At 57.7% G+C, this 12,057-nt stretch overlaps 2 protein-coding genes across 2 annotated transcripts in view; one reads left to right on the forward strand and one right to left on the reverse strand.

Annotated features, from left to right (window-relative positions):
* The first annotated feature begins 22 nt into the window (after positions 1-22).
* ZNF276 (zinc finger protein 276) lies at positions 23-7,510 on the forward strand. Its single transcript, XM_008639202.2, has 10 exons — positions 23-1,426; positions 1,530-1,582; positions 2,183-2,683; positions 3,498-3,576; positions 4,641-4,721; positions 5,032-5,142; positions 5,219-5,294; positions 5,644-5,761; positions 6,005-6,104; positions 6,739-7,510. The coding sequence occupies exons 1-10, from the start codon at positions 777-779 to the stop codon at positions 7,022-7,024; spliced, it is 2,055 nt and encodes a 684-aa protein (XP_008637424.2). The 5' UTR covers positions 23-776; the 3' UTR covers positions 7,025-7,510.
* FANCA (Fanconi anemia complementation group A) overlaps positions 7,431-12,057 on the reverse strand; it is a gene marked incomplete at its 5' end in the record, with an annotated part of 33,390 nt that continues 28,763 nt past the window's right edge. Inside the window, 6 exons of the mRNA XM_017741344.1 lie at positions 7,431-7,695; positions 8,049-8,138; positions 8,697-8,838; positions 9,225-9,300; positions 9,673-9,778; positions 10,958-11,030. Coding sequence (XP_017596833.1) covers positions 7,588-7,695; positions 8,049-8,138; positions 8,697-8,838; positions 9,225-9,300; positions 9,673-9,778; positions 10,958-11,030 — 595 coding nt within the window. The remainder of the gene's footprint in view (positions 7,696-8,048; positions 8,139-8,696; positions 8,839-9,224; positions 9,301-9,672; positions 9,779-10,957; positions 11,031-12,057) is intronic.

A 12,057-nucleotide genomic window follows, 5' to 3' on the forward strand; every position in this document is an offset into this window, starting at 1 on the left:
CCCTCCGCACTGCCGGGGTCAGACCTCCCGTCCCGGGGCTTGGTGCCGAGCGGGGGCAGGTCAGAACCGGCCCGGTTGTGTGGAGTTTCTTCCCCCCTGAAACACCGAACATCCCGGTGCCGGTAACGGCAAAGCAAGGAGGAACTCGGTACCCGGGGAGGGAGAGCGGGGGAACCTCCCGCTATTTCGGGGTGCTCGGCCACCGCCTGCTCCGGTTTGGGGGTGACCGGGACCCTCCCTCCGTCACGGTTTGAGTGTGGTCAGGACACTCCCGCCATCCTGTTTGGGGTGACTGGGACCTTCCTGCCATCCCGCTTTGGGGTGGCTGATATCCGCGCGTGTTGCAGCTGGGGCAGGAGATAAGCGGGATCTCCAGCGGCTCCCTTGGGTGCTGTGACACCGGCGCTGCCCCGGGAGGGCGGGTGGCTCACGGGGCACTCACAAACGGGGACTCCGGCCCCCCCCAAGACACTCCCCCAGCAGCTGCTGCCCTGTCCCACCACTGTCACCACCACTGTCACCACCCCCGCGGGCTGTGGTGAGACCCCCAGGGCTCAGAGCACAGCTGGGCTGGATCAGGGCCGGGAGGAGGCTGTGCTTAGGGTTCCCTTCACACTGCTGGGGTGCAGTGGAGGGATGGAAATTATTCCACAGAGAGGGAACGCCACAGGGCAGTGAACTGGGTGACACTTTCCATCCTGCCCCGCTATTCCGGGTTGGGAGCTGCATGTCCCCAGCTGCTGCCCCACTCCAGGGTGCTACTGGGGAGCTGAGGAATGGGACAGCCAGCACTGGGGCAGCCAAGGGACACAATGCCAGCTGTAAATACTTGGGAGATAAACACCGGGGAAGGGGAAGAACTGCTGAAACCAAAGGATGGCATTGGCAGAGGCCTGGGAACACCACAGCAGAGAGGAGGCTCTGCCACTGGGACAGTGGGGCCAGAAAGGGTGATTTTGGGTCAGCTGGTGTCAGAAGGGTCTTCTCCTGCCTGGATTTTCCTGGATTGCTTTGCAGAAGGCGGGGCTATGGAGGCAGCTGGGATGAAGGGAAGGGGAGCACCTTTGGGTGGATCAGTGCCATTCCTCAGCAGCCACGCTCGATCCTCCTCGGCAGGAATCGGCAGAGCCCTGAGCACCGGCTACTGCCGCCTGTGCCACGGGAAGTTCTCCTCGCGGAGCCTGCGCAATGCCTTCGGGAAGGTGCCCGTGCTGGGGGAGAACTCGGAGAAGCAGCGGCGCGTGGACCAGGTGTTCTTCGCCGACTTCCAGCGGCTGGTGGGCGTGGCGGTGCGGCAGGCCCCCGCGCTGCCACAGTTCGTCTGCAAGAAATGCCATGCCCAGTTCTACAAGTGCCGCAGCGTCCTCCGGACCTTCATCCAGAGGGTGAATGCCTCGCCCACGGGCCACGCCAAGTCCAAAGGAAAGTACGTGGCCTTTCTTGCCTCCCGGGAGCAGCACGGTGCCGTGTGTTGCCACGTGGTCCCTCCATGACCCTCAAATCCCACTGTGCCACTCTGGTTTTTGCAGGAGCAGCGGGGTCGAGGCGCAGCCGGGGATGGAAGGAGGTGCCTCCTGCCTGGGTGAGTGCTCGCTCCCCTTTTCCTTCTGCCACGCCACCAGTGGAGGGCTGGGGTTGATGGGTGCTGAGAAGTGACCACATGCAGGAGGGTTCTGGTGTCCTTCAATAGGGCTGGTTCTCCTTCCTCCCTCTGGCTTCCCAGGAGAATCTTCACCTTCCTGAGCTGGGCCAGATAGGCACAGGCTCACCTCAGGGTGGGAAGAGCAGGCAGAGCAGATTTGGGTGGCAGTGCCAGGCCTGTCCCAGCTGCTGTCAGGCACTGGGGACAATTGGAAATACCCTGTGAAGCAAATGATGGAGGGAGGTGGTGGAGTCGCTGTCCCTGGAGGTGTTTAAGGAAAGACTGGATGTGACACTCAGTGCTCTGGTCAGGCAGGGTGGTGTTTGGTCACAGGTTGGACTCAGGGATCTCAGAGGACTTTTCCAACCTCAGTGGTTCTGTGATCCTGGCAGGCGCTGGGGCTGCCCTGCTCCAGCCCTCTGGGTGCAGCCCCTTGGGGTGGCTCCCACCTGCCTTTCTGGGGCAGCCCTGGGGGGAGCAGATCCACATCCCCATCCCCCCCCTGCCCAGCCCTGACTGTGCTGCCTCTCCCCTGGCCAGTTGACTTGATCACGTCCAGCCCGCAGTGCCTGCACAGCCTGGTGACGTGGACGCACACGCACGCCGGGAGCTGCGACTCGGTGCCCGGGCTGCGGAGCGTGCTCTCCTCCGAGTACTGCGGCATCATCCGCGCCGTCTGGGGCTGCGGGGACGGCCACGACTACGTCATGGACACGGACTCGGACTGCAGCTCCGTGCTGCTCGACAACACCCTGTCCGTCAAACGGGAGTGGAGCAAGGGCACGGCGCAGCAGCGCTTGACTGACAACGGGGCCGGGGCGGACAATGCCGAGGCTGTTCCTGCTCCCAAAGCCCAGCACGCTCCAGTAAGGACAGCTCCTTGCCAGCAGCCCGCCAACAAAGGGACCACGGCGGTGCCACTGAATGTGGAGAACGAGCCGCCGCAGGACAGAGACCCGTCTCCCTCGCAGCTGGACAGCGCGGCCTCCGTCAGGGAGCAGGCCCTGCTGCAGCCCGTCTCCCCGCTGAGCACTGCCACAGGTAAGGGGTTTGCTTCCTGATCTCCCTCCTGGGGAAGGACAGGGAGCTGGAGAGGTGGCCCAGGGAGCAACAAGGGGCTGGGCCCTCTCCCTGGAGACTGCTGTTCCTCAAGGAGGGCGCAGATCCTTCTGGGCAGTGCTCAGCGATTGGCCTCTGATCAGGGAGGAGGGCACTGAGCCATGCAGAAGGGACAGGGGAACACGGGGTCACCCTGCTGGCTCTGTGTGCTGTTCCCCTTCTGATAGAGGGGAGACCCTGCTGCCGTGCTCTTTCCAGAGGTACAGGATGGTCACTGGTTCCCCAGCACTGTTTGCTGGATGTTTCTTTCGGCTCGACCCTGAAGTTGGGTTTCCCTGCTCCACAGCAGCTGATGCTGAATCCCAGGAGCCCCTTCTGTCCCTAAAGGAAAACTGCTGGGTGAACTGCCCCAAACGCCACTTCCAGAAGTGAGGAATTAACACCCATTTTGAGTTGCAGAAGGGGGGCTGTGCTTAGCTCCCACACCCACGGGAGATGTCCGCTGCTGGACACAGGAATGGCAGCTGGGACTTGCCTAGGGACAAGTCTGTCAGTTATGGGTGTCACAGGAGGAACCAAAAGCTGCTCCTGGGAGCTGCAGGGTCAAGGTGGAGCACAGGGAGAGCCATTTCTGGGCAGAGGGGACAGTTTGGTTTAAACAGTCATTGATTGCTACGGAGCATGTGTTCCCCACGGTGTGACCACGCAAGTGCACCCGGAGCAGTCGGCTCCTCCTCGGCTGACGTGGGTCTGCTGCTTTTCCTTGTAACGCACCGTGTTCTCCTTCATTCCCTAGGACAGTTGAGTGGGAAGCAGGTTCTGTCTGCAACGTCGGATGAGCGGGTAAAAGACGAGTTCAGTGACCTTTCTGAGGGGTGAGAGAAGAGTGGGTTTAAAATAGCCTAAATGTCTTCTTTGCCAGTGTGAACTCCCCCACCCAGAGAGCTCTTTTTCCACCAGCGTGGGGGCTCGGAGCAGTGGCTCTGCCGCAGCCACCGTGGAGCTCGTGGCTCTGAGGCTCTGAGCTCCCTCCTGTGCTCTGGGGGGTTTGCACACACGTGTGCTCCGTGCTTGTCGGCTGCTTCCAGCAATCCTGGCCCTGTTTTGTCCCCTCTCTGCGCTGGGGAAGGAGCCGTGCTGGGAGATGCTGCTCCAGCCCCATAACCCCCGGGCAGTTCCCTCCGTGGCTGGGGCTGCGGGAGAGCAGTGGGAGCGGGAATGCAGGCACGGGGTGGCACGAGGAGAAACCACCCCGTTTGCTCCCAGGGAAGCGGGAGGGACCTGGCAGCTCCACGGTCCGTTGTGAGCAAGGATTTGGCTCAGTCCAACACAGGTGTTTGGAATGGGGCTGTAAATACACAAGTGCAGGCGTTCCGAGTCTAAAGGGCCAAGTACAGAGTGACTCCAGTGTCAGCTGAGCCTGTCAGCTGTCACGTTAAAAGGGCAGCAACAATTTATTGCCTATTTCCTGTCTTCAGGAATTAATTGCTTCTTGTATGGCTTAAGGCCTAAAAGGAGGAAAAAGAAAAATCCAAATGTGGCTGTTACATTTGAGGGAACACAGAATGACCTGCAGCTTCATTAACCTGCGCCAGACAATTACGCGACGTTCTTGCTCCACAAAATTCCTTTTCCCGGTAGAGGAAGCGGCAACCACATCCCTCACCCATGAATAGATCCTTTCAGTAACAGCCGTTTTTTTGTTCTCCTGACAGTGGTTTGATTATTCTTGCAGAGTTTTAGCCCTAAAAGGTCCTGATTTGGGTCTTTGCTGGGTTCACCGGCGCTGTGTTTGCTCGGGGAGAGGACGGGGAGGAGAACACGTGGAGCGGCCGCCGTGCTGTGCCGTGGGGGAGATGGATGTGCTGGGAATGGGGAACTGCTGGTGCTGAGGGTCAGCCCGAGGTCACGTTGGTAAAGGGCAACTTCTCTCTCTCAGGGACTTCTTGAGCGATGATGAAAGCGAGAAGAGAAACGTGCAATCTTCAGATGACTCCTTCGAGCCTTACCCCGAGAAGAAGTAAGGGGCTCTCGGGGTGGGTGGGGGGCGGGTGCCCACCCCCACAGGGCCAACATCTCTTTCCTTATGGCTCTGTTCCCTACCCATTCCTGCCTGGGGGCCACGGAGGTGCCCCCAAGCTCCCCGTTGGGTTAAAGCTGGGCCGCATCCCTCATCCCCAGCCTGGCACAGCCACAGCCCAGCTCATCTGCCTGGGGCTGTGTGTGCTCCTGCTCTGCCAAGTCATAGTCAGCTGTAACAACTGGGGACACTTAGGTGGGTCTAAAACCAAGATCAAGTCTTAAACCACTGTCCTGGTTCTTTCTTGGAGGGTTTCTGGCAAGAAAAGTGACAATAAAGAAGCAAAGAAGGTAGAAGAGCCCAAAATAAGGAAGAAGCCAGGGCCTAAGCCAGGCTGGAAAAAAAAAATCAAATGTGAACGGTAAGGAGAGGGTCTGGCAGGGCTGGACCGGGCTGCAGCCCCATGCCCACACCACCTCACACACCTCTGCTTGCAGGGAGGAGCTGCCCACCATCTACAAGTGTCCTTACCAGGGCTGCACCGCTGTCTACAGAGGGGCTGATGGCATGAAGGTGAGCTCGGGCTCTGCTCCTGTCCCACACTGGTGGCTCCCAGTACTCCGGAGCCACTTCCATGTGAGCAGAGGATCCCTGATGGGTTTAATTCCCCGCCCTGCTCTACAGGAGGCAGTCAGTCACTAAAAGCAGCCTGCTGGGAGTCCTGGCCTTTTCCAGTCTGCTCTGGCTCTCCCTGTTCCTCCTGCCACTGGCTCACTTCCCTTGGAACAGGCTCCACAATGTCTGGCTAAAGCCCCTGCTGCCAGGGGTAGATCGGGATGCAAATCCTGGTTTTTCACATGGTGGTCTCGGTGTTCAGGGATCCAGTTTGCTCCCTGACAGAAGCTCTGTCCTTGCTTTGCAGAAACACATCAAAGAGCACCACGAGGAGGTGCGGGAGAGGCCCTGCCCTCACCCTGGCTGCAACAAGGTGTTCATGATCGACCGGTACCTGCAGCGGCACGTCAAGCTCATCCACACAGGTGTGTGCCAGCAGGTGACAGGTCACAGACACCCCGCACCTCGTGGCACCACGGTTGGAGGTGCTGAGGCTCTGGGCGGGGGTGGCACCTCACGTGGGCCTGTGAATGGAACAAGGGGCACACAGAGGAACGCAGGGCAGGGGAGGGGTTCAGACTCCCGCAGGGAGCGTGGGCAGCTGCGTGTGCGGGGCACATTCCAGGAATGCAGCAGAATCCATGCCTCTCTTCTGTTGCTCGTGGCAGAGGTACGGAACTATATCTGTGATGAGTGTGGGCAGACCTTCAAGCAACGCAAACACCTCTCGGTCCATCAGATGCGGCACTCGGGAGCGAAGCCCCTGCAGTAAGTGATTCCACCAGGGAGCAAAGGGATCAGTCACTGACCCTGGCACAGTAATTCTGGGATACAAACCCTGCCTGGAGCTGGCAGCATCCTGGCTGGATCACTTTAAACGGAATGAATGAGAGGGTCATGGAGCACCTCTGCTATGAGGAAAGGCTGGGAGTGCTGGGCGTGTTCAGCCTGGAGAAGATTCCAGGGAAACCTCAGAGCTGCTTCCAGGGCCTAAAGGGGCTCCAGGAGAGCTGCAGAGGGACTTGGGACAAGGTCCTGGAGTAACAGGACAAGGGGGAGTGGCTTCCCACTGCCAGGGGACAGGGTTAGATGGGATGTTGGAAAGATATTCTTTCCTGTGAGGATGGTGAGGCCCTGGCACAGGTTGTGGACTCCCCGTCCCCGAAGTGTCCAAGGCCAGGTTGGACAGGGCTTGGAGCAATGTGGGATAGTGGAAGGTGTCCCTGCCCATGGCAGGGGGTGGGATGGGATGAGCTTTAAGGTCTCTTCCAACCCAAACCATTGCAGGATTCTGTGATTCAATGAAATGTCCATCCCCAGCACCTGCTCCAGCCCCAGCGCTCTCCCCTGGGCTGAGCGAGGCAGCACCAGGCTGGTGCTGAGCCCCCTTTGCCTTCGGCAGGTGTGAGATCTGTGGGTTCCAGTGCCGCCAGCGCGCCTCCCTCAAGTACCACATGACCAAACACAAAGCAGAGGCGGAGCTGGAGTTCGCCTGCGACCAGTGCGGGAAGCGCTTCGAGAAGGCCCATAACCTCAACGTTCACATGTCCATGGTGCACCCTCTGACCCAGACTCAGGACAAAGCCAAGCCGCTGGAGCCAGAGCCCATCCTCCTCCTCACTACTTCAGGGACTGCGGAAGGCCAGGCGGTGAAGCCAGAAGTGACTGCACAGCCCGAGCCCACCTGAGGGGCCGGGGACGCGTGCCCAGCCCAGCCCCGTAGAAGCCGTACGGCAGTGGAGATTTTTAATCTACGTTTTAGTCTCCCAAAGAACTCCGTGGAATTAGCTTCAGCTTGCTCAGAAAAGGCTTGTTCTCATGCAGTGGTTTCCATGCTCACGTCTGATTCAGCAGTGTTGTACTAAGAGTGTCTAATCCCAGGGGAGGGGACGTTGGCAGCACCCCTTCGTGTCCCCAGCCCCACGCACACGTTGTAGAAACCAAGTTGGCCACGACTGTTCCCTGCCTGCACAGAGGTGCCCTCGGGGGTTCAAGGGGGACAGAGGACAGTGGGACAACTTTCAGGAGACATTTTGTTTTGGAAAAAGAAGGAAAAAAAAAAAAACAACATAATTATGATGCCCAAAGCAAGTCTAAACTGAAAATTTGTAACCTACTTTTTATTGTAACAAGAGCTTCATGGTTATGCTTGTAATAAATTATTTACAAAGTAATTTGAAAAAAATGGCCCAGGTGCGAAAGGTGGCTCCTTGTGCTGGGTGTAATGGGGGTGTTGGGCTGGGTGCGTTCCTCAGAACAGTTCCAGCTCTTCCTCCAGCTCCATGTCCACAGCAGGCCGTGAGAAGTGCAGGAGGGTGGCTCCCAGCTCCGGGTCAAGTTCTTCACAGGTGCTCAGGAGCTGGGGAGAGGGCAGGGAGCCGGTTTAGATATGCTCGTGCTTCCTCAAAGCTTCAGTTCCCGCTACACCGGAGCATTTTGCTGCCTCTCAGCCAAGCACAGGCAGAGGAGGGGGAAACTTCCACTCATGCCTTTGGCTGTGCCTGACACTTCCCTCAGCCCAAGCGGGAATGACCGCACGAGGGCAGGGTTTGATGGGCTGGGCACGGTGGAGGATGTGGCCATGGCACCGGCTGAGCACCAGGTGTCCCCCTGCTCCCAGGTGCGTTAGGGAAGCGGGATCAGTGCCCGAGGGAGCCGCAGCAGCACTCCCAGCTCACACACCGGGAGAAAAGGGAGAACGCCTGCACGTACCGGCTGTGTGTTCCCAAAGCTCCGGGCAGGGCAGTGGGGGATGGCTCCCAGCAGGAACCGCCGGGCTGCAGAGATCAGCTCCAAGGGATCCTGCACGACACGGGAGAGACACAGCCATGGGGGCCCAGCAAAACGTCTCCCTCAGCACAGTCCCTACTCCAGAAGAGAAGCAGGAGCCACAACCCCACCCCTGAGGCTGTCACAGCTCAGAGGGCAGGGGGTGTTTGGGGTTTGGGAGCACCCCAGGGCCTGCTGCCAGCAAAGGCACCTGCACGAGCTCTCTGCTCTGCACAGGAAGGTGGGAACAAGAGGGATACTGCAAGTGCTGCTGCAGGGGAAGAGCTAAAGAATAGGAGCAGTTACAAGAGGTTTTAAGCTGAAAAGGGGTAGATTTAGACTGGATATTAGGAAGACATTTTCACTTGTGAGGGTGGGGAGGCCCTGGCACAGGGTGCCCAGAGCAGCTGTGGCTGCCCCTGGATCCCTGGCAGTGCCCAAGGCCAGGTTGGACAGGGCTTGGAGCACCCTGGGCTTGTGGAAGGTGTCCCTGCCCATGGCAGGGGATGGGACAGGATGAGCTTTAAGGTCATTTCCAATCCAAACCATTCTGGGTCTGTGATAGAAAAAAAGAGTCCAAGCATTGCTTACGTGCTCTGCGGGGTTTTGATCAGACTGTGGCAGGACTTGCCCTTCCACAAAGAGCTGGAGCAGCTGGATGTACAGCTGGAGTGCCACGCCGAGGAAGGTCGGATCTCTCTGGAGCAGCTCCCGGTGGAAGCAGGGGGTGAGGCTGGAGGAGGTCACACAGGGGCTCTGTTAGCTCTGGGTCCATGGGACACACACAGGCACAAGGAAAACTACAGCTGCTGCTCTGCCCTGTGTGATTTGAGTCCCACTGTGTGCAGGGCCACCCCAGGAAGCGAAGGTGGCTCCAAAATCTTGTGTTTGGAGCACAAGGCTGAAGGAAAACTTCTAACTAAGTTCTTTAGCAAAAGACGCAGGGCTCCTTAAACAGCATCGTGCTCTGATGAGGGGTCCTCTCCTCCGCAGCTCAGCTAAGAGGTAACTGTGCTCACCTACAGGCCAGCAGTGCTGCTGCCTCCATGCCAGCTGCTGTGGATGCCAACCCTCCCCCAGAGCTCCCTCACTCCTCCTTCCCAGCCCAGCAGGAGTCACCTGTAGAATGCCAGGGGCAGGAGCCGGGTGTGTCGGTCCGAGGCCGCGCTGCGCAGGACATGGCACTGCCCAGGGCCTGCGAGGACAGGGAGGAACACTGAGCACCTTCAGAGGGCCTCACATCACCTTTCACACTTCTGGAGCAGCACAAGGGCTGCACAGTTTCCTTCCAGCCCACAATAAATACGGGGGCTTGGGGGTGCTAACCAGCAAGAGAAGCAAGTTGTCCCCTCAGGCTTTCTCTACCAGCAGGAACAAACCTGAGTTCAGTCATTCCTGATCGTCACTTGGGTCTGCCAAACTCTGGGGTAGAAGCAGGATGTTTTCTCAGCTTTCACACAAGTGTTTTTTGTGCTGCTTCCAAAGGGCCAGCAGCCCCTTCTCCCAGGGACACTCCAACCCAAGGGATGGGTCACCCGTCCTTCCACCCCTTGGGGACAGGACTCACCTTTCTCTGCCGAATGGAAGAGCAGGAGCCAGGATGTGCCCCTCTCTTCCAGGCACTGCAAGATCTCCAGGGACCATTCCAGAGACATCTGAAAATCCACTCCTTCCTGGGTGTCAGAAAGGAGAGGTCTGGTTTGTCTTGGGCTGTAGTTACTCCGAAGCAGAAAGGAACCCCCACAGGAGACTGCACATGAAGCGCTCTGCTAACGGACCTGAAGAATTCAGCCCAAGTCCTTCCCCTCACCTGGCAGCCTGGATTCCCCCAGGAAACTGGGCACCAGAGCAAGGCAGTGTCCTCCTCACCAAACCAGGCCACCACAGGGCTCAGCTGAGAGAGGGGAAAGCTGCACCGTGGAATGGTTTGGGTTGGAAGGGACCTTAAAGATCATCCAGTCCCACCCCCTGTCATGGGCAGGGACACCTTCCACTAGCCCAGGTTGCTCCAAGCCCCATCCAACCTGGATTAATCAACAGACCACTGCACGTCCTACACCCACCCCACTGGAGCAGCTTTTGTCCTCTCTAACCTTTCTACTGACATGTCTTGGGATTATTGTGGGGTTTCTTTTTTCATTACTCATTTTACATGGATTAACCTCCCAGCTCTGTCTGCTCAAGATGTTTCTCTCCTCCCTGGCTCTTCCCCCAGACTCTCCCACGGGCAGACTGAGACCAGTTGGTTATTTTTGCCTTGAATCTGCTCCCTGATCCCATCTGTGAGGTGACTCCCCAAACGGCTGCACTTCAAAGCTGAGGTGACAGCAAAGGGACAGAAACAAGCCTTCACAGGCAGCAGGATGCTCAGGGCAGGCAGCTGCTGGAAGTTCCTGTCATCTTTGCTCCTTCGCTTAATAGCATTAAACCATTTGGAAACTAATGTTCCTCCTCGCTGGGCAGCCCTTCTCCCATGAAGTAGCACATTCCAGCCTGAGGAAAAACATCATCTGACAGATGTGAGATGCTACACAAAAGCTGAGCAAGACATGAGGTTCCTGAACTACCTGGGAGGTGTGAAGCCTGAAGAGGAAACAGAAAACAGTAAATCATCCAGGAGGAGAAATGAAAGTAGTGAAAAGGGAGATAACGTCAGTGAGAGGAAAACACAGGTTTAATCTGATGGGAACAGAAGGGCTTTCAGCAGGCTTGTCTGGGGTGTTGCTGATCCCTTCCTCCTGGCAGAACAAGCTCCTAGCCTTCCCAGTGCTGCTACAAAGCATTTTCGGGCAGCAAACCAAGCTGATCAGACACATCCACTGCCATGAGAATTCCCTCAGGGCTGAACTCACCTTTGGTGCTATTCTGGCTGAGATGAGATCCAGGAGTGAGAAGAACAGCAGAGCAACAAGGAGCTGCAGGGGAGAGAGGCTGCCTGTTAGTTGTACCTGTAGTGATGACCTGGAACTCGACCTTCCCAATCAGGGAATACAAACATCTCACCAGGTACCTTCCCAGGCTGGACCTGGATGAACTACAGAGTGTTTCACCTGCTGGGACCCCAGTTCCCCTCAGCCCTCCCACGGTTCTCACTGGCCCTGGCACCCTCCAGGAATGCTGAGCTGAAAGCTGCAGCTGTTCCCCGTGTACCAAGTGTGCTCAGTGACACCAGGTTCTGACTGGCAGCTCCTGGCTCCAGACCAGCACCAACAGTGGAGGAGTCAATCCCACAGGAAGAGGAGCTGCTGCCTGGAGCAATAAAACCTCCACAGTAAACACAAGGCCCAGGTTCTGCTTCAGCACTGGCACCTGTGAGCCTCTGGCACAGGGACACTTCCTGTGCTGAGCTCTGATCCTGGCTCTTCCCTGGAAAATCCACAGCCAGAACTGCCAGGCAGCAGCCCGGCTTCCTCCTCAGCAGAGCCCTCCGGGGAACTCCCCTTGCACTGGGGTGACAGGCAGAGCCATTTCCTGGACCAGACTTGGGAAAACCCTCAGGAAATCTGTCTCTGGGAATCGCAGCATAACTTCCCAGAGTCCCTAAGATGCCTGTGCTGCTGTCTCACAGACTTCCTGCATCTCCTTAACTTTCCAGCCAAGTTGCCCGAGCTAAAACCCACAAGGACTGCTGTTGTTGGAGGGAGAGGGAATCCTGGCAGGCCATGGATGGAGCTTTCCATCACTGCAGGGCCCTCTCCAGCTTCAGCTTTTAATGCGGCTGTTGAGAAGCCCTCCCTGACTTCACAGGAGCCAGAGTCTGAGTTAAAACTTTAAGCTTGGAACAACTTTGCCTTTAGGATAAGAATTTAGCAACTGGCAATTTACAGCCACCTTTTATCAACTAGCCACCAGCAAGATTTCCCAACAGGGATTACCAGGGATGCAGCACTATCTCAGGACAACTTCTCTCAGTTAAAAACATCCTATTTCTAGTTTTCAGGTGTAGGGGAGA

This window comes from Corvus brachyrhynchos, unplaced genomic scaffold (assembly GCF_000691975.1).
Source record: "Corvus brachyrhynchos isolate BGI_N302 unplaced genomic scaffold, ASM69197v1 scaffold365, whole genome shotgun sequence".
NCBI lineage: Eukaryota > Metazoa > Chordata > Aves > Passeriformes > Corvidae > Corvus > Corvus brachyrhynchos.